The following is a 23,349-nucleotide window of genomic DNA, read 5'->3' on the forward strand; positions in this document are numbered from 1 at the left end:
ACCACCAACACCCACAAAGGTGGATGAACTCTGGTCAGCCCAGTCATTAATGTATAGTGGTAATGTATAAAAGTATTAAACAGGCTGCCCCCTCCAGCATCAAAAAACGCATATGGCTCACAGGCCACAAGATTGTTATCCCTGGTGTAGAGAATAATCAAATATAAGTGACGAAAGACACAACTGCCAGTAATTGATGTTTAATGTCAGCAAGAAGTTCTGAATATAAAAATCCACCCAAACGCTCCAACTGAATGCATGATTATTTCATAAAATATTAAGAAGCACAAAAACTATCATTAATAATATGTATCTCCAGACATTATCATTATGGCTCTGATATCCATTAGTATCACACAGGCTTTTTTATAGATAAAAAATAACAAAAATTCACATGAGTCACATTTAACAGTTATCATACTACAGCAGGTGACACAGACTGAACACATTCAATAAAATACAGAGGAAGATTATAAATTTAACATCTGGCATATAAATGATGACCAGTAATAATATGTAAAAACGGTCAGATGTTTATTTACCAGCTCTCTAAAAGTAAAATGTATTAAATTACAGAACCAGAAATATTAGGTAATCTGCTTTTAAAAATACACCATACATTGACATTCGCGGCATTTAAATGCTTTTATTCAAAATGACTTACAATCGAGAGTGAATACAGTTCAGCAATTGACAGTTAAGGCTTTGCTCAGGGGCCCAACAGTGGCAACTTAGCAGTGGTGGGGCTTGAACTGGCAAAGTCCAGGGCATTAACCGCTGAGCTACCAGTGCTCAGTACATTTCATTACATTTCCACTTACAGTTTTTGTGAGGCAATGATAACTTACAGACACTACATGGCCAAAAGTATGAAGACACCTGAACTGAACCTTCAGACAGTCTTATGCAAAACACCCCTAGGGACACCAAGTCCAAATGTAGGTTTTGTTTAAACTTTGCGACAATAAATTAACACATCTCATACAAAAACAAACGTCTACACATTGTGATGCACAAATACTGCTGATTTGCTGAGTCTGACATGCTTAAAATTTATTTAGCAATTAAATATAATTTGTACACTAGAATATATTCCATATTAAGTTTTTTCCCTGGAAAGGAGGTCACTTAATCAAGTCAACAATTCATGCAATAAGACTAGGGGTGTTCATACTTTGGCACAAGACAAGCTTTGCATATGCATTTTGAATCTCTCATTATGAAACAGTGAGCAATAAAATAGATTTGGTCCATTATCAGCAGCTACACCAGCCACTCATCTGGTAAGGCGTTGCACAAAATTTTCTGTTGTGCCCTGTAAGGACTCCCTTTAATCTTATCTGGCAACTTTGGATGAATTTAATGCCAGAACTTTGTGTACGGGCACTGTTAAATCAGAAATGGCGAAGAAAGTCTTAGATTTGTTCACTAGACAACAGGTTTTCACTGCTTCAAAGTCCAATGGCAGTGTGCTTTACACTTTTCCATTAGACACTTGTGCATCTAATGTGATCTTAGGCCTGCATCAGGCCTCTCCACTATAAAAATCCAACCCATATGAAGTTCTTGATAAACAGTTTTGCTGGCCTAGCTTTCAGGAAAAGTTTGTAAGTATGTAGGTGTTACAAGAAAGTACTGTGTGGCCTACTAATTTTTTTCACAGCCCTGCTAGACCACTCAGTTGACCGAAATAGGTCTAGTGGGGCAGAAATTTTAGGAAACTTTTATAACAGTTTTTTCTACTGCCGATGTTTCTCTATGTAAATTGCATAGCTGCTTAATTTTACTGATTGTGTTTGCTGAAACAGTCAGAACATCTACATCCATTTGGGTTAAGTAGTATAAACATTAACAAACACATTTATATAAAACAGAGCACTAAGATTTATCATATATTCAAAAAGTTCCAGATCTTGCTGAATATTCATTTTCACCACTTGGACCACAGTTAATCATTAACATGAAACAAATATCACATACGGTAAATTGTAAAGCAATACAGATGCTAAAATCCATATTTATAATATAATAACAGCATCAGGTTATTTAGCGATCGGTACATCTGGGTAAAATATTGCATCCAGATCATTTGAAGTAATCGTGGAAATTTTTTAAATTTGTTGTTGCAAATGTTGCTTGTACACAATATACATACATTTATCCAAAGTACTATTAAAATGATTGTCACATCTACACATTATGGACATTTTCTGTGCATCTTTGTTAAATATAGTTCTGAAATAGAGTAAGAAAAAGCAATCAGCAATAAAACGTATTTGGTCCACAGTGTTACAGCTTTATAGCTAACCAAGTCTTTTAATTTGAGTCACATTATTCTATTTATACAATCAGCTTAATTCCATATATTTTTTAAATGACAACCATCCTCCTCTACAGGGAACAAACGTCTGCACATTTTAAAAGCACAATCACTGTTTATCTGCTGAATCTAACATTTTAGAAACAACCTGCACATTTTATGCTTAATTTTTCTTTTCACCAGTAAACTTTGTAAACAAATTCCAGTTTGTTCCCTGTAAAGTTCCAGTTTCTTGTTTATAGAAAATCTATGTAATATGATCACAATGGGCCGGTTGCACAGAGCTCTGCATGGTTGATAACGTAACTGGGTGTAAATTTAAGACTGGATCAGATGGCTGAAAGTAATGCAAACAGCAAACTTACAATCAAGTCCCGGGCTTACAGCAAGCAAATGGAGATAATAAAAGTACCTGGCGCTGGTCACTTCCATTATTTTCAATAGTACTGCGCATATATAATGCCATGGCTGCTTAAGGCCTTACTCACAAGAGCAAGAGACCCCACGTCCCAAATAAAAGCAGTGAGGTCACATGGATGAGATGCAAAGTTAAAAAAGAAATTAAAAAAGAAATTCTACAAGTCTGTGCTTGTTTGTGGTTACATCTGAAATCCTTTATTTAAATGCATCATCTTCTATTAGATGCACATTCAGCCAGTGCTGTTCTTCTTTGGTCCCTACAACCCATAACTAAAATGTGTCTAAATTTGGGGAAAAAAAACAAAAAACAGAGTTGCTTAGCCACTGGTATTCTTAGTCATGTTTGTTTTTTCTTATTTTCTCCAACCCCCCCCCCTCATTTTCTCCCCTAATCTAGTTGTATCCAATTACCCTGATTGTGTTACACTTCACCTCTATCGATACAACCCTCCACTGCTGACTGAAGAGCTTAGCAAATGACACAGATGCCCCTCCGACACGTGTCGTTTAGCATTACCGACTGCCTCCTTTTTCACCTGCACAAGGCAAGTTCATATGCGGATCAGCCTTATTAGCCCTGATTAGCATTATTCCCCAACTCAGCAGAAGTCGTAATTGCACCAGTCATGAGGAACCCTGGTCCGGCTTGTACCACCCCCATGAACAACAGCCAATCGTTGTTCACGTAGCTGCCCAGCCCAGCCGAAAGGCAGAGCTGAGATTCGATGGTCTTTGGATCTCTAAGCTGAGCTGATTTAGATAAGACCTGTTAGTGCAACCGGCACCATCTTCACTAATTAAAAAGTGAATAAAAGCTTTATCTCAATAACAAGTTTGCTAGGTTTTATGTGAGGTTTTATGAAGTGCTTCTTGTCTATCATTTGGATTGAGAATTTCTATTTTGGTTAGCTGAATCATCATCTATTATCTGGCTTTCCATTTCATGGTGACACATTTCTAGTTGTGTCTTGAGTACAACCCTGAGGTACATCACTGCAGTACATGATTTAGGGCACTTAAGTGAGCAAAGTATTTAAGGCTAGAAGAAGCTGCATAAGCATCATTGGTCTACCTGAATAATATAATGGCATAGCAAGGCAAACCTGGTGCAAACCAATGCCAAGAAACAAGAGAAACAAAAGGAGTGCCTGCGAATTCCAGTGCAAGTCTTTGAGGAATGTCATGAGTAAGACTTTAAAGACATGAATAAAATCACAGCCCGAGTTCAGTCCAACTACTCCATAGTTTCACTGTTGGAAGTGTAACCCACCCAGGAGTCATTAATGATGACCACACTAAGAGGCTCCAGTTTTATTTCCGAGGGGGTCTCCTTATCCATATCTAAAGGATCAGTAGCTCTTCCAACCATTTCAAGGAGTTCCTCTTTGGGTTCTGAGTACCCTATTTGACCTGAGATTTTTGGTTCCGTAGCAGTGACCACTGAATGGATAACAGTTCCTGAAGGTTGAGAAATCAGCTGTTGTCCTCCAGCAAACGTCACTACCGAAGCGCCAGTGATACCTGAACTAAAGAAGGTGACGTCTCCGTTTTCTCTCTTGACTTCTTCAGAGCTAGGATTAAAAGGAGCTGCATCATGGACCATGTTCTGCATGACGAGGGTCATCTCCTCTGGGACAGAATCTGAAATGGCTTGCATGAGGAACTGTGATGAAGTTACCACTGAGCCATCCATTCCTTGTTCGCTAGAGGATACAGGGACCAACTGAAGCGTAACCATCTGAGGAGCATGGCCTTCTGAGGGGAGCTCCAGATGCTCCTGCTTGACCTCAATGGTCTCTTGCTTCTCACGCAGGCTGTCTAACAGCTGAGCCGTTCGAAAGACAGAGCCATGCTGTCCTGGCTGGATGGACTGGACGTTCTGGAGAGTTCGAATCATCTCAGCAGAAACGATGGGAAGATGCTGTTGCTGGATTAGACCCAACGAGCGAGGCGTTTTGACGGTTCCTGCCACTTCGGCTTTGCGCTGGCTTCCGTTCACAGCCGTGCGTGGTTTGGTAGTCAGAGTGGTTATTTTGTTAGAACCGAGCAGTTGTGATGGAGAGGAAAGGCTGTGGTTGAAGGTCGTCAGCTCGTTGATGGATGTTTCACTGTAGCATTCTTCCTCGTTTTGAAAGCTACTGTCGCTGCCACCTCGGCCATCGTTATCATCACCTATGTAAACAATGTTTTTTGGCATCTCTGCAAACTGATACACCAGTCTTTGACCTTCAACCTTATTTAGAATACCACGCTGGTAGTAGTATCTATAAAAAAGAAAAGAAATAAATATATAATTATAACTAGTGACTGGATTTTTAAATATAATTAAGTAGGTTTATGCACAGTGCACTCTTCTCACACACAATAAATAAACTGTACCAATGAAGAGGTATTTTGGAACATCATATAAGTCTTTTCAAAAAACGGACGCAGGTGTATTATTTAAAACAATCAAACCAAATCTAGACGAGCAATACAGCCAAAACACACATGTGAAATTAAGTATCAATATTAAGGTAACATGATGGGCGGCACGGTGGCTAAATGGGTAGCACTGTCGTCTCACAGCAAGAAGGTCCTGGGTTCAATCCCAAGGTGGGGCGGTCTGGGTCCTTTCTGTGCAGAGTTTGCATGTTCTCCCCGTGTCTGCGTGGGTTTCCTCCGGGTGCTCCGGTTTCCTCCCACAGTCCAAAAACATGCAGCCAGGCTAACTGGAGACGCTGAATTGTCCTATAGGTACCTAGCTGATAGGCTGCATAATCCAGTGCATTGTAGTGCAGTCTAGTCCCAAGCCATTGTGTCAGGAAGGGCATCCGGTGTACAAACTGTGCCAAATCAATAATGCGGATCACAATCCACCGGCGACCCCTAACGGGAGCACCCGAGGAAATAGATAGATTAAAGTATCATGATATGGAAATTTAATTTGATTTAATCAACCCCTTTATCCTGGTCAGGGTCACCCTCCTACAAGACATAGCTAATTATGCCTGTGCAGACAACCGTACAGCTGATAGCACCCCTGAATGCCTGGCATTGTCTGCTGCATCTCACTGTTTTCTCATGTCTTCTCAGGTGCACTACAATAACAATAGATAACAATTTAACCACTACATAGCATATCTGAAGTTACTTTAGATTCCTCAATTTTAATAAGCTAGTACATGATCTTAAAGGAGTTAAGAAGTAATTACTTCTATTAAGGCCACTTTTATGACCACTATTAAACAGATGTCTTTAGAATAGTTTGCACCTTTTCACAACTAGAGCAGTGTAAAATCACCTACCGAAGCGCTCTTCCCATTGTTTCATAATTCATGTCGGGTTTGTTTTTGTGTTTGCCCCATAACCGTGACACAGCCTTGGAGTCCACAAGCTTAAAGATGCCCTTTTCCCAGTTGGTCCACTTGATGTATTTGGGACAAGCATTCTTGTCCTGCAGCAAAGCGATCAAAAACTCCCAGAGGTACAATGTATTACCTGCAGGCAAGTATAATAAAATTCCCACGTTAGTAAAGATGAATTTATTTATAGAGTTTGATAAAACTAAACCATTAAATAAGTCAATTTTCTACCTTTGCTGTCCTTGCTCTTTTTAATAGTTATGTCAGGCATTGGAGACTGTGGCCTCGGTCGCTTTGGTCTTCTAGCTGAGAAATGTAAGAAGTGTAATTTAGACATGTTAATGATTTACTAGTTCATCAATAACTAACTTCAATCAAGGCTGTCAGGTAAAGAGGGTCCATTTAAATTCCAACAACTAACAGTGGGCCTTTAAACTAAGAGCAGAATTGAGAATGTAAATATCACACATCAGCACCATGTAAAGAATGGTGGCATTTATAAATTCATATTAATCAACACAGGCACTTGGAAGGTAAGTGAACTTGATATTCTACAGGGTTAGCTCAAATTAAACATGGCTGCACTAAATTAGCCCAATTAAATTCAGAGCAAGTGACCAAGGGTGCAAGTACCTTTTATAGTAGGGGAAAAGAGGAAGTATAACACTTCTATAATACGTTATAGAGTAATTATCTTTGTTTAGAAATATTTGGTGATTGTTTAGGGCACCTTTTTTAGCTTTTGGCTTGTCCTCGGTCATAGATCCTCTCTGGATCCACTGCTGCTGTCCAACAACGCCATCATCAACCAGAGATGATGTCAAAAATACCATTTGAGCTATGTGATAGAAAGAAAAAAAAAAGACATTAATGATTGAGGATTAATACAAATAAGGTCAGTTTAAAGTTTTGACTAAGCATTAGGGTTGCACCAATACTGCTTTATTTAATCCACATTGTTTAGTACTGTCTAAAATGTATTTTTTAATTATTCATAAGCAAACATTAAATTTGGTAAAAGTTCCACATAAGCTACAATCCAGTGTTGTGAGGACTAATGAAGGTTGAGTAAGTGACTAGTCTAATAACAACCGTGTCAATGCAAAACTTACGAAGCTGCTTCTCATCCAGTGGATTACAGGGATCCATATTCAGCAGGGCTTCAGCTGCTTCCGCACTCTCTATCATGGAGTCTTCATTTCCACTCTGATACGCTTCCACTGGCACAAAAATAAAGCACAAAAAACACAAATCCATCAGCTGTAACCTATTCTGGTTTAAAAGACCGGTCCCAAATAGAGGTATGACTATTTTACAGAATAATAACAATAATACTGTGGTTAAAACAGCTACTTAAAATTCCCCAAGAAGAGAATGCCAATTAATAGAAATAATATGCACTTTTATAATTTTTGAAATTATGCTTAAAACTATTTATTTATATAATTCAAAAGCATTGTAAAGAGTATAAAGTCCACTTGAGAAGTTGCTTAGACATTTTTGTATGTGTTCAAGCCATGAGCTTTTATTTTGAGTCCACCCAGGTTCCTTTCAGTGGCTGTAACATACCCCACTGTTCTGGGCAAATTTTCCACTACATCAAGTAATAAATGTGTCTGTGGTGGAATTGCATTTGTCCATACCAAGCGTATAAAAACATGTGGACTGGCTACTTTAAATTTGTCCTTTGTCTGTGTATTTATTAGGATTTTACAGTCATGTTTTACACACTTTGGCTACATTCATGACAGAAACGGTACTGGTTACACAAGATTCATCAGTTCACAAGTTTAATGTGATGAGGAAATCGGAGCTCCCAGATGAAACCCACGCAGACACGAGGAGAACATGCAAACACCATACAGAAAGGACCCGGACCGCCCAACATGGGGATTGAACCCAGGTCCTTCTTGCTGTGAGACGACAGTGCTACCCACCGTGCCACCTTGTCCTTTGCGTAAGTAAAGAAATTTAACTTCAAACATAAGGCAGGCATTATCTCTGGTAAAATAAATAAACAAACTAGCAGTTTTCTACATACATAATAAGTAATACAACTGAAGACAATGATTCGTTTTTTTATGATTAGTAAAATAATTTGTTTTATTTTTAAATACATATTTATATGTAAATATATAAAAAGTAAGCATACAAATATGTAGAGGAATAACAATCAAAACTGCTTTCTTGCAGTTGTGTACTAGGCAGAATACTGACTCATTAAAAAGTATGCTACTACTCCTCATGTCTTTACTATTGCACTCATACTACTTAGTAAGATAAAAGTCATTTTAAGGTTTTATTTAGGAATAAACAAATAACAACACAACAGGGAAGCTAATATATTACGCATTATAATGTTTGCAAAGTGTGTTGCGAATCCATATCGTTATTTAACCCAAGTTCAAATAAATATGTATTTAAAAAGTAAAACAAATTATTTGACTTTAATTATTTTATATATATATATATATATATATATATATATATACATACATACACACATACATATATATATATATATATATATATATATATATATATATATATATATATATATACAGTGTATCACAAAAGTGAGTACACCCCTCACATTTCTGCAGATATTTAAGTATATCTTTTCATGGGACAACACTGACAAAATGACACTTTGACACAATGAAAAGTAGTCTGTGTGCAGCTTATATAACAGTGTAAATTTATTCTTCCCTCAAAATAACTCGATATACAGCCATTAATGTCTAAACCACCGGCAACAAAAGTGAGTACACCCCTAAGAGACTACACCCCTAAATGTCCAAATTGAGCACTGCTTGTCATTTTCCCTCCAAAATGTCATGTGATTTGTTAGTGTTACTAGGTCTCAGGTGTGCATAGGGAGCAGGTGTGTTCAATTTAGTAGTACAGCTCTCACACTCTCTCATACTGGTCACTGAAAGTTCCAACATGGCACCTCATGGCAAAGAACTCTCTGAGGATCTTAAAAGACGAATTGTTGCGCTACATGAAGATGGCCAAGGCTACAAGAAGATTGCCAACACCCTGAAACTGAGCTGCAGCACAGTTGCCAAGATCATCCAGCGTTTTAAAAGAGCAGGGTCCACTCAGAACAGACCTCGCGTTGGTCGTCCAAAGAAGCTGAGTGCACGTGCTCAGCGTCACATCCAACTGCTGTCTTTGAAAGATAGGCGCAGGAGTGCTGTCAGCATTGCTGCAGAGATTGAAAAGGTGGGGAGTCAGCCTGTCAGTGCTCAGACCATACGCCGCACACTACATCAAATTGGTCTGCATGGCTGTCACCCCAGAAGGAAGACTCTTCTGAAGTCTCTACACAAGAAAGCCTGCAAACAGTTTGCTGAAGACATGTCAACAAAGGACATGGATTACTGGAACCATGTCCTATGGTCTGATGAGACCAAGATTAATTTATTTGGTTCAGATGGTCTCAAGCATGTGTGGCGGCAATCAGGTGAGGAGTACAAAGATAAGTGTGTCATGCCTACAGTCAAGCATGGTGGTGGGAATGCCATGGTCTGGGGCTGCATGAGTGCAGCAGGTGTTGGGGAGTTACATTTCATTGAGGGACACATGAACTCCAATATGTACTGTGAAATACTGAAGCAGAGCATGATCCCCTCCCTCCGGAAACTGGGTCGCAGGGCAGTGTTCCAGCATGATAATGACCCCAAACACACCTCTAAGACGACCACTGCTTTATTGAAGAGGCTGAGGGTAAAGGTGATGGACTGGCCAAGCATGTCTCCAGACCTAAACCCAATAGAACATCTTTGGGGCATCCTCAAGCGGAAGGTGGAGGAGCGCAAAGTCTCGAATATCCGCCAGCTCCGTGATGTCGTCATGGAGGAGTGGAAAAGCATTCCAGTGGCAACCTGTGAAGCTCTGGTAAACTCCATGCCCAGGAGAGTTAAGGCAGTTCTGGGAAATAATGGTGGCCACACAAAATATTGACACTTCAGGAACTTTCACTAAGGGGTGTACTCACTTTTGTTGCCGGTGGTTTAGACATTAATGGCTGTATATTGAGTTATTTTGAGGGAAGAATAAATTTACACTGTTATATAAGCTGCACACAGACTACTTTTCATTGTGTCAAAGTGTCATTTTGTCAGTGTTGTCCCATGAAAAGATATACTTAAATATCTGCAGAAATGTGAGGGGTGTACTCACTTTTGTGATACACTGTATGTATGTGTGTGTGTGTGTGTATGTATGTATATATATATATACAGTGTATCACAAAAGTGAGTACACCCCTTACATTTCTGCAAATATTTCATTATATCTTTTCATGGGACAACACTATAGACATGAAACTTGGATATAACTTAGAGTAGTCAGTGTACAACTTGTATAGCAGTGTAGATTTACTGTCTTCTGAAAATAACTCAACACACAGCCATTAATGTCTAAATAGCTGGCAACATAAGTGAGTACACCCCACAGTGAACATGTCCAAATTGTGCCCAAATGTGTCGTTGTCCCTCCCTGGTGTCATGTGTCAAGGTCCCAGGTGTAAATGGGGAGCAGGGCTGTTAAATTTGGTGTTTTGGGTACAATTCTCTCATACTGGCCACTGGATATTCAACATGGCACCTCATGGCAAAGAACTCTCTGAGGATGTGAGAAATAGAATTGTTGCTCTCCACAAAGATGGCCTGGGCTATAAGAAGATTGCTAACACCCTGAAACTGAGCTACAGCATGGTGGCCAAGGTCATACAGCGGTTTTCCAGGACAGGTTCCACTCGGAACAGGCTTCGCCAGGGTCGACCAAAGAAGTTGAGTCCACGTGTTTGGCGTCATATCCAGAGGTTGGCTTTAAAAAATAGACACATGAGTGCTGCCAGCATTGCTGCAGAGGTTGAAGACGTGGGAGGTCAGCCTGTCAGTGCTCAGACCATACGCCGCACACTGCATCAACTCGGTCTGCATGGTCGTCATCCCAGAAGGAAGCTGACGCACAAGAAAGCCAGCAAACAGTTTGCTGAAGACATGCAGTCCAAGAACATGGATTACTGGAATGCCCTGTGGTCTGACGAGACCAAGATAAACTTGTTTGGCTCAGATGGTGTCCAGCATGTGTGGCGGCGCCCTGGTGAGAAGTACCAAGACAACTGTATCTTGCCTACAGTCAAGCATGGTGGTGGTAGCATCATGGTCTTGGGCCGCATGAGTGTTGCTGGCACTGGGGAGCTGCAGTTCATTGAGGGAAACATGAATTCCAACATGTACTGTGACATTCTGAAACAGAGCATGATCCCCTCCCTTCGAAAACTGGGTCTCATGGCAGTTTTCCAACAGGATAACGACCCCAAACACAACCTCCAAGATGACAACTGCCTTGCTGAGGAAGCTGAAGGTAAGGGTGATGGACTAAACCCAATTGAGCACCTGTGGCGCATCCTCAAGTGGAAGGTGGAGGAGTTCAAGGTGTCTAACATCCACCAGCTCCGTGATGTCATCATGGAGGAGTGGAAGAGGATTCCAGTAGCAACCTGTGCAGCTTTGGTGAATTCCATGCCCAGGAGGGTTAAGGCAGTGCTAATAATGGTGGTCACACAAAATATTGACACTTTGGGCACAATTTGGACATGTTCACTGTGGGGTGTACTCACTTATGTTGCCAGCCATTTAGACATTAATGGGTGTGTGTTGAGTTATTTTCAGAAGACAGTAAATCTACACTGCTATAAAAGTTGTACACTGACTACTCTAACTTATATCCAAGTTTCATGTCTATAGTGTTGTCCCATGAAAAGATATAATAAAATATTTGCAGAAATGTGAGGGGTGTACTCACTTTTGTGATACACTGTATATATATATATATAAAGTCAAATAATTTGTTTTATTTTTAAATACATATTTATATGTAAATATATAAAAAGTAAGCATACAAATATGTAGAGGAATAACAATCAAAACTGCTTTCTCACAGTTGTGTACTAGGCAGAATACTGACTCATTAAAAAGTATGCTACTACTCCTCATGTCTGTACTATTGCACTCATACTACTTAGTAAGATAGTATGCGGTTTGGAAGTCAGGCGTGAACTTGGGTTAAATAACGATATGGATTCGCAACACACTTTGCAAACATTATAATGCGTAATATGTTAGCTTCCCTGTTGTGTTGTTATTTGTTTATTCCTAAATAAAACCTTAAAATGGCTTTTATGTAAGTTAACGACATGTTACATTCGGTTCAGCGCCGTTATCAGTCAAGCACAACACAGTTAGCTTAGCATAGCTTACACTTAAAGTGTTCGCGCTAAAGTCTACTTACTTCTAAAGAGCCAGTTACAGTGGAAAAGTGAGGATGACGTGAGGACTAGTCAGAAACTGAAGGTTTAAATCTGATTAAAAGTCACATTTTGCTGCTTTTGCTCAAAGTGTATTGTAGTTTTAACTAAACGTAGTGGAACCCTGACTCAACGCCGACGTCAATATTGTGCTTAAGGCTTCATCACAGTAGGACGTCCACGTGAGAACTTGGTTTATGGGTGGAGTCTGAGGGTCTATACCAAATACACTCTCATCCACTATATAGGTTTACTATGTAGGCCACGATGTAATGACTTCAACATCACGTTTAGTGTACTTTATATTACTGTAAGCGCTATTTGGTATTTAGCCGGGCAGTAACGCGATGGCGTGGTTGACTTGCATGGGTGTTTGGGCTGTGACGCCTCAGTCAAACAACTTCACATTTTAATGAACCAAAAAGACGAATTTAGTATATAATATAGACATTAAATAGTATTTTTATTTAGTCAAAATACACGAATCTAACCCAATAACGTATTACTAATAATTTTGATCTACAGTATTGGTGGCACATGTGAGCTTACCACAGTAATGTTACCATGTTTATTTTCATTTTCGGCATTTAGCGGATGCTTTTATTCAAATCGACTTACAGTATGTTGTCTAAGCAACTGAGGATTAAGGACCCTGCTCAAGGGACCAACAGTGGCAACCTGGTGGTAGTGGGGCGTGAACCAGCGACCTTTCAATTACTAGCCCAGTACCTTAACCACTAGGCTACAACTACAACTACAACTGCAACTACAACTGCCCCTAGGCTACAATGAGGGCGGCACGGTGGCTAAGTGGTTAGCACCTATACCTGCATCGAGCACTGTCGCCTCACAACAAGAAGGTCCTGGGTTCGATCCCCAGGTGGGGTGGTCCGGGTCCTTTCTGTGTGGAGTTTGCATGTTCTCCCCGTGTCTGCGTGGGTTTCCTCTGGGTGCTCTGGTTTCCTCCCACAGTCCAAAAACATGCAAGTGAGGTGAATTGGAGATACAAAATTGTCCATGACTGTGTTCGATATAAACTTGTGAACTGATGAATCTTGTGTAATGAATAACTACCATTCCTATCATGAATGTAACCAAAGTTTAAGACATGACGTTAAAATCCTAATAAACAAACAAACAGGCTACAATGTTCCCTTTTTTGAGAAAAGTATATGAAATATGGTAAGGCTTGCAAATAAATGTTAGTATAAAATACATTTTTGCATCGAACCTGTGTCCATGTTCCACTGGTCAGTACCTAATTGTATCCATGATCCCACATTTAGTAGTTGTTTCCACTGCTAAGTGACCTGTACCATATCTAAGTATCCAAGCCAAATTTGGTTACCCTGACCAGGGGCCAAGTGTATCGGAGCGGGCTATGTGGGTGTGGCCATTGATTGGTCAAATAGAATCACCACTGGAGGCTCCATATTTAAAACCCAAATGCAAATGCAACAGATTATTAAAAAAATACTTAAATAGTGCTGCAAAACATAAAACACCACAACATTCACACAGTGCAACTCAAAAATCATTCTGTTGTTTCTCTTAGCATATGATGGAGAATGCTGTCACGACATCTCCTTCAGCGAACTCCTGCTTTCATTGGTTCCCTTGTACAATTGGAAATGGACAGCCTTTTGGGTACTGTGGGGATAGTTTAGGATTTAGATGGGAAACGTAAACTGTAAAAGAGGCTTAAGTTGTGTGGACCACCTTGAGTACTACTCCAAATGTAAAAACAAGAATAGAAATTTAATAAAATATAATGGCAGCTTTTAAAATATAATAAGCTTGTTGTGTTAAGTTTGTCCTCCATGATCTTGGTTCCATGAGTGGAGAATAGGTACACTGGCTAATACTAGTTATAAATCCACTTCCAGAAATTGTAACATGGATGTAGGTGAATAAGAGTAAAATAACTGGCTTGGAAATGAAAGTATTTAGACACATCATTTCGCCTAATTTATAGGAATAGCTTCTAGTTAGTCTTCACCTAATCATTTTTGATAACTAAAGTTTGGGGTTTATAAACTATAAAAGTGTTCTAGTTTTTTGTTGTTGTTTTCTTTCTATTCACAGAAAAGGTTTATTTGTGTTAATCATAGACTATCTATGTACATAGACTGTAGATAAAAATGGTCGGTATGACTCCTTTAAGTATAATTTGTTTTCCAACCTGTCAGCTGTGCCAAGTCATCCATAGAGTCTCGCTCCAGACCTGACCGTAACGTTTGGTCACATGTCAAGCCCGAATAATTGAGCAGGTAGCTCTGTGGCATCTGCTCCACGATTACCGCTGGAAAAGTCAATGGATCTGCCAGCTGCACATAAAAGCACAAGATAAATGTTAGAATATTGTTTCTGAAGTATCACAAAGATCTTAATATGGCAGTGAATGAAAACCCTGCGTGTCATCAGCATTAGCTTGTTCAATAATAGAGGTGGGTTGAGTGAATCAAGGTCATGCACGGCTTTCATTATGTGGCCCACGCAGTGAAGCAGCACATGAATAATTTAACAATAAAAATATGCTTCCAGCATTTTAGCCCACTTTTATAATGCAGTACAGCTGGATAAGTCAAAGTACTTGGAATAATCTACATTTCAGATACAATTGCAAGAGAAAGTGAATCACTTGAAACAACCTGGAGTTCTGAGTTAATTACTTAAGAAATCTGGTCTGATCTTCATTTAAGTAAATGATTTCTTGCCTTAGGCCTGAAGAGCCTGCAGTTGTTGAATCGTAACAATTAAGAGCCAGACCTCAACCAATTTGTGATGTTGTGGCATGACCTAAAGAGTGCTACATTTCAAAGTGGTCTACAAAGTTCCCCACACTGTGCATGTCTGTTCTGCAGCTACAGGAAATGTTATCAATGCTAAGAAAGGTTTCAACACAAGGGTTCACTTATCTTCTACAGCCAAGACACAGAGTTGTTTGTTATTAGTTCAGGTAAAATAAGTTTTCAGTTGTTATGACTGGATGAAGATGAGACCATGATATGCATAAATAATCTGTAAATCCAGGTAATTGTAATCCATTTTACAGTCATTTTTACTTATAAACATATGAATATACTGAAAATTCTAAGGTATTACTTGCAAACTGTCGTCTTCTTGTTTGATTGCACCCTCCCAAGCACCCTCAGTCTGCTGAACCGCAGCGGCCATGTTCATCACTTGCAAAAGGTCTACGTAGTCATCACAGTCGTCCTTTGCAAGTTACGAAGATTAGTTTAAGAAAGACCTAGTTTAACTTATAAAGTATTTCCAGGCCTAATAGAGCGTGTTAGATAATCCATGTTAAAACAGCAGCAAAGGCGTGTTTGAAAGTTTCACTTCAGTTCTGGTTCCAGCAGAGAAGAAGCCATAAAGCTGGGAGTCTGAAAAAGAGGAACCATGAATGTTAGTTCTGCTAGCATGTATAAAATCAGTCATTTAGGAGGAATAACACACTTAGTCCAAACATCATCTGTCATTGGTTTCTACACACTTAGTCAATCTACAGCTTAAGATTCAGATGTAGCATCTTAGCTCAGCTCAGGATAGTTCTTCGTTCCCCTTAACATTATACCGACTGCACTGCTATCACACTCTGTAAACATTTTCTCTCGTCCTCCATGCCTGCTCTAGCTGCACTCTCTTATCTCGCTTTGTAGACACACCACACATGAAACAGGAAGGAAGTGTCTTGCTGACGTCACGGCAAGCAAGAGTGGGTTAAAACAACTGCAGTCGAGATGGAAAAGTCTAACCAAATTTGAGGCCCTTATTATACAAAGTATACCACTCTCAGGGGAAAATGGTTCACGTTAGCGCTGTGGTATTCGTGTTAGATGCACAGACAGTTGCTGGTCAGTTGTGTAAAGGTGCACAAACATACAGTGGAGAAAAAAAGAGTGAAAGAACAAACACCTGCTTTTAAAACTAGAATTTTTGATGGGACTTTGCAAAATCTTTCAGGCCTCAATATTCTTTTCTTCAAACAAACAAACCAAAACCTGATTTTTGTGTAAATTTGTTTTCACCCTCACTTTGACTTAATTTTCTTCATTTAAATCCATTCATTGTTGCTTTGGCACTATATTTTGCATCAGTACTTTGCTGAAAAACATTCTTAGCTTAAAATGAACTGTTAAAATCAGCAGACTGTCCATGCCTCAACAGAGCAGACTGTCCATGCCTCAACATCATGATGCTACAACCAGCATATTTTGAAGTTTTGTTACCTGACTTGTTAGATTTATACCAGACCTACCGCTTAGTGTTCAAACTGAAAGGAAAAATCACAGTATTCAATCTAACGCGTGTGTCTAGTAAGTTCATTAGTTCCAGGAGTATCAGAGTATTTATACTTGTTATTCTTATTTTTTAGTTTAATTTACTTTCTAATTTTATTATTTCTTCTTTTTGTTCGCCAGGAAAATAAAGATTCATTTGACAAGATTTATTAAAAGCAAAAGTGACACAATTAAATACAAAAATAGCTAAAGGGACTGAATCCAGTTTGACAGCACTGTATATCAAGACCAACAGTGTCTGAATTATTAAATGATTAGCTATCCCTGTGGACAAGTAAATCTTTTAATGCAGTGCTTTTCAATATGGCTCACATAACCATTATGGGTGTGTGAAAAGATTCTGCAGCAATCAGATAGGTCATTAAAATGAATTTTCAATAAAACAGGAATACAAAATCAATACAAACAAGCAGGCGTATTTTATAAATGAACAGCAGCACAGTCTACTGGCTTTAAGCTAATAATAAATAAAATTCAAGGTCTGAGCTAATTTTGTGCTACTGAACTATCATGTTGAGTCATAGTTCAGTCCCATGATTTAGTTATCCCGTATATACAAGTGAGCCAAAATATTTTGACCATCTGCAAAATCTTGATTTTGTGGGCAATAAAATCGTTTTGTGTTGATTTTAAAATGTATTTTGGATTATGGTCCTGCTGGAATATCCAACCACGGTCCAATTTAAGCTCGCTTGCTAATGCAGTCAGGTTTTGATTTAATATCTGCCCATGATGGACTCCAGATACCATGTATTCAAACAATTTGTCCAGGGCCATTGGAAGACAAAAACACCCCACACGTCAATGGTTAACCACCACATTCACAGTGGGGATGCTGTTTTTTTCTGCATGGCCATCTTTGTGTCTGTGCCAAAGCCACTTCTGGTGCTTGTTGCCAAAAAGCTCTATGTTGCTCTTATGTGATCATAGAACATGGTCTCACTGAGTTCCAGTAAGGACTGGAAAACCTTTAAGTCCTTGAAATTAGAGGCTTCACTTCTGGCAACCCTCCCAAACAACTTTAGGTTATGTAGATGTCTGATTGTAGTTCTGACCCCAAGATTTAACTAATGAGGGCAGTTCACCAGCCTTAATCTTTAGAGATTCCTTGGCCAACCAAACCATCCTCTGCACTGTACAGACATACACAGACATAAATCCTGTTATAGGCAGATTCCCCAGGTGCTTTAAACTTGTTTATTTTTGCCAGGGTTGTAAAATGTTCATTTGTATCTCTTTAGCTGTTACCGAAGTGTTTCCTAATTTGTGCAGCTCAACAATCATGTTGCACATCATAACAGAATTATTCAGCCTTTATACTGTGATTGGTGGGTAAGAAAAATATGGGATATGTGTCATCTGATACCACAGTAAAATAGGAAGTCATGGCTGACCATTAAAGTGTTTCTAATTGCTCAGATTAACTAAAAATATACATGGGTATGTACTTCAAGACAAAAAAAATAATAAACAAAAATGTTTTATTCATGTTTTCAGCGGGTGCCAATTTGAAGGGACTGTAGATTCAAAAATACTAATAATAAATTGATGGAAAACCATGAATTAGAACCTACTAAAAAACTAAATTGTTTTTCACTTGTCTGTCACATATCTGTATACAGTGTTAGATCAAGTTTAGTCCAGTCAAATTTATTTGTACAGCGCTTGTTACAATGGTTATTATTGTTACAGCAACGTTACAGAGTCCAGATACAAAAACCTCTAATGAGCAAGCTGAGGGCAACAGTGGCAGGAAAACTCCCTAAATATTATAGTAGAGAAACCTTGAGAAAAACCAGACTCATCAGGGACCTCCATCCTCTTTCGGAGGCCATGGGGATATTATGAGGAATTTAAGTCCAGATCTGTCTTCGAATAAAAAAGTACGGCACATCATGAGAAGTAGAATCCAAAAATGGCCAAAAATCCCACTTCCAAAATGGCAAACTTTAAAAAGATTGAAAAAAAAAAAAAAAACAATGAATAGACTTATAGTAATTGGGATGTAACTAAGTGCTACACATGCCTCTGTCCTAACCAATCAAAAGATGTAAATTACATCAAAGATCCTTGTTTGTATGTACATTTTTTATAGAAAGAAAAGCAGATAAAACCCCCACATCTACATTTGGCAAGGTTAAAATAAGAAATATCTACCGAGCCTGCACTTATGATTAGCATTCATTTCAAAACCTATGGTTTGAAAACATGGCAGGACATGCAAAATATGGTAGAATCTGGTATTTATCTTGCCCACAATGGGCCTAAATGGTTTTAAAACTTTAAACCTAATACACCTTTTTAATCAGCTGTTCTCATTCTAATCACCGGTGATAAGTGAACCTGTTGACTGGTTGGTATGAGAACCTGCAGCCACACTCACACTTTGTAGATACGACTGAGAACCAGTGCAGCAGAATACAGTCCAGTGCAGAGCTGTCCTGTATCTCCATGCTCAAGACTCAAATAAAGGTAAAATCATAAGAAAATAAAAGAAAACCCCTAGGGAGTGTCATTCAACTGGCCCTGTAATCTTTTCTAGTATATACTTTGTTGAGGTTGCTGAAATGTGACCCTGTGGTGTCCAGTGCTTGAGGGCCTAGGAGTGTAAAGGTATTTGGGATTGTGCCCTCATTGCTTCCCCAAAATTCCAGTGCTTGATAATTTTCGGTCACACCTTAAAATGTTTATGAAGCAATTAAAGCTAAATATACCATGAAAATTCATGCTATACATTTTTAGGTAATTATTGAATTAATTAAAAATCAAAAGACACTTACACAGGCTTTAATTACTCTTGATAAGTGTCTAGAACTTATTAGAGTTCACCTGTTGAAATGTAAATTAATTGGACATAGTTTGGAAAGGCACACAGTGGCCTAATAATTTTGAAATGGAAAAAGCTTGGTGCAATCTGGAACCTTCCCAATGTTGGCCAAACCACATCTGGACAAGAAGGCTTTGGTCAGGGAGGTAAGAAAGAACCCAATGGTCACTCCAAAATAGTTGGGAGGACTTTAGTAGTAGCCTTTGTAACAAAACAAGTTTGGAGCCACTGTTAAATCCATATGACAGCCTGCTAAGAGTTTGCTAATTGGCAAGTAAAGAACTTAACAGCAAAATGGTTCTCTGGTCTGATAAAATGTATATTTAACTCTTTAGGCAGACAGCAAAATCTATATCTGGTAAAAACAAGCACTGCTCATCACCTGGCAAATGCCAATACTGGCTAATGAGGTTATTCTTAGTGACAGAGACAGGGGCAAAGCAAGAGTGAAAGCAAACTCAGACAGGGGCAAAGGTTCACCTTTTAACAACCAAAACAACACTGGAATGGCAAGTCTGTGAATGTCCATGAGTGGCCCAGACAAAGCCCAAACTTAAACCCCATCAAACAGGAGAGACCTGAAGATGACAGTTCTAATCTGACAAAGCTTGAAAGGATCTGCCATTAAGAATGGTATAAACTGCCCAAACCCAGATGTGCAAAGCCTGTTGAGATGTATCCAAGAAAACCTGCAGCTGTAATTGCAACCAAATGAATTTATTGAATAAAGGGTCTGAATAATTCTGTGAATAAGAGATTTTAGTTTAATATATTTCACTGCAGCATTATGGGTGAGTAAGTGTAGATTTAATAGATGTTAATGGCAATAGTCACTTAGTCACTTGTCTGCTGGGCAATTACTGAGCCCGGACACAACATTTGTTTGTCCTGGGCAACCAAACACATGGACAAGTGATTTGCCTCCCATCATCAGATCCTAAAAAGCAAACCTAACATCAAGTAACAAACACTATCTAACAGACCGTGGTAAAATTTACAAAAAGTACATCCAATTATTTACAAGCTTAGCGAGCCAACTTTAGCAGCAATCACTTCATAGTATCTAACATTATTGTAAAGAAAATTGTACCTATTCTCAGGTCAATGCTGTTTAAAAACCATTTTTAATTCATAGAATCTTGATTACTTTTGATGCAACTGTCCACTAAAATTGTTTTTACTTTTAATCAAATTGGTTTAGGAATCAAGCAATACAAAGTTCTTTTTCATAAAGTAGACATTTTCTCTTATGATGTTAATGATTTAACATTTTCAGTAACTTTTTTTTGGATTACGGTACTATTTCTGACCATTTATTGAGGCTTAATTTCAATAATAAATGTTTGGGTTGGTTTAATGTTCTGGGGGTCTATGGAAACCTTTGCTGGTGGTTGTGTGGGGCTCAAGCAGGAAAAGGTTGAAACCCCCAATTTAACTACCGGTAATATACAATCACCTTTGCAATCAGCAGTTTAAACACTTACAAAAGATTTATATGTAGTATAAAGTAAACCTAAGAATGAATATATGTGCAGAAGACCACATTGGCGTCCACTCCTGTAGGTGATGAATGAATCTCATTATCTGCTGTGCTATGCAGACAGTAAAGTCACAATTTGTCAAGGCCATTGACCCAAGCTGCCTTGTGTTAAAGGCTTTGGCTGCTCATGGTGGTGTGATTGTGTGGGACATGTTTTCTAGACAAACACTGAGTCCCCTAATAGCATTCTACCATCGTTGAAAGCCACTGCCTATTTGAGTTTGATGTCTAAATGTCTTATTGCTCATTATTATGCTGAAAGTATCCATTAATGGGAAACCTGTCTACAATTTTTCAGATGTTTCTGTCAGAGATCATGCCCTTTCATTTAAAAGAGCACTTGATAAGAAGGCCTGACTCATACTGGACGTTCCAATTCATCAGAAAGATCTTCAGCAGGGTTAAGGTCAGGGCTGTACATGACTCTGGAGTTCTTACACAAAAGTCATGCTTTGTGCTGCCACAAAGTTGAGAGTATTGTTAGCAGTGAGGGTTTCTGAAACACTTGAACCCAATAATGAGACTGGGTGTTCATGTACGTTTGGCTATATTACATATTTTTCAGGTGTATTTTAAATGAACATTTTATTATTAAACATGCTTCACACACTTTTGCATAATTTAAATATAGTTAAATAATAATAATTGATGTTTTGCTTTGTTCTGTTGTAATGGACATTTTTTTAACAAGATGTTTTTGTTAATGGTCCAATCCAATATATAATATCTAATATTATTAAATATATAATTAATTATTATATGTATTATTATATTATTAGTACATAAACGATGTACTAGACCTTCAGCGATGATCAAGACCTTCGACATCACATGACACTGTACACACTGAGCAATACATTACAATTCAGCCTCATGTTGTACACTATTACACCATAAAACCAGCTAAACTGCATACTCGGTGTGGTGTTTATTACCACAAAATCTACCATTTACCAATGTATTACCAATTATTATTAAAAAAGAGACAAAAATGTATCTCCTGATACATGACACTCTTCACAAAGCACAAAAAATTCCACCTACAGCACAAAGGAATTAGCAGAAAAAGCAATTTTCTTCTAACTATTGTCCTAATGGGTGTAAATAAGATCATTAAATGCCAACATTACCTGGCGCAGAATCAACGACTTTATAGATTTTTAGCTATACAATCACTACATAGTGGCTTCAGTCAGTCATGTTCCCACTGTATAATCCCAGGCGTCTGTATACGCCGGCGCATCAGTTAATGTTTTGGGTTCTACCAGAAAAGCCTGTTTGGAGCAACACCAGTAAGATTGTTGTCCTATGAAAATGAATCTGTCTCGGTCTGACTCTCTCTGTGTCTCTCCTGCTTTCCCCTCCCCCTCTCACCTTTACCACACCACTCCCTCATCCAGTCTCATGTTACAGGACGTAATCATGGCGACGGCACCCTGACAACCGCGGCACACCTGGACTAGTAAACACACCTCCAGCTTCGGGGCATTTACCTCCCCAGGGTTACGCTGCTGCTCTCCACCAGCACGAGCTACAGCAGCAGTACAGCCATGTTGTGTTGTGTTCAGCACGGCTCTTCTCAGTACACCAAGTGACAGAAAACGACTGCGTTCTGCTCGGCCCGTGGCAGGAAACGAAACTAGCATGTGTGCTTTCAGCAGCAGGCCTCAATAACATGTTTCACATGGTGAGAACCTTAGGCGTTTGAATATCTCTCCTACACTATATGGCCAAAAGTATTTGGACACCTGACCATGAGCCTGCTGGACCCCATTTCAAAAACAACTGCTAATAAAATATATGTGATCTTTTCAGCTTTAACAACAGCCACTCTTCTGAGAAGGCTTCTCACAAGACTGGGAATTTGTGCCCATTCAATCAAACAAGCATTTGTATGGCTGGGCACTGAGGCTGGTAAAGAACAGCAAGCACTATTGTGAAAGACAGGCGCTGCACATCTTCTGGCTAATAGACCCCATTTAGAAAGATTATAAAGCAGCTGAAATTGAATAATGCATTTTAAATCGGTAACACACACACACACACACACAACACATACCAATCATCCCTAAAACAGCTCTGACTCACCGAAGCATGGACTGGATTTGTTTGTCCAGCACATTCCACATGATGTGATGATCGATTTAATTGAGATCTAAGGAATTTGCAGGTCAAACCATCACCCTGAACTCTTTTTTTATGTTCCCCAAACCATTCCTGAACATTTTCCTGCTGAAACAGGCCACTGCCATTATTTAATTCAGTATTT

At 38.9% G+C, this 23,349-nt stretch overlaps 1 protein-coding gene across 1 annotated transcript; it reads right to left on the reverse strand.

Annotated features, from left to right (window-relative positions):
- Nucleotides 1–631: 631 nt before the first annotated feature.
- On the reverse strand, nt 632–15,717 carry LOC134329341 (ETS-related transcription factor Elf-1-like). Its single transcript, XM_063010574.1, has 7 exons — nt 15,512–15,717; nt 14,589–14,733; nt 7,197–7,304; nt 6,815–6,922; nt 6,316–6,390; nt 6,028–6,220; nt 632–5,004 (listed from the first exon to the last, which is right to left on the reverse strand). Exons 1-7 carry the CDS (start codon nt 15,587–15,589, stop codon nt 3,975–3,977), a joined length of 1,737 nt encoding a protein of 578 aa, XP_062866644.1. The 5' UTR covers nt 15,590–15,717; the 3' UTR covers nt 632–3,974.
- Between the last annotated feature and the right edge of the window lie 7,632 nt (nt 15,718–23,349).

Source organism: Trichomycterus rosablanca, chromosome 15 (genome assembly GCF_030014385.1).
Source record: "Trichomycterus rosablanca isolate fTriRos1 chromosome 15, fTriRos1.hap1, whole genome shotgun sequence".
NCBI classification, from domain to species: domain Eukaryota; kingdom Metazoa; phylum Chordata; class Actinopteri; order Siluriformes; family Trichomycteridae; genus Trichomycterus; species Trichomycterus rosablanca.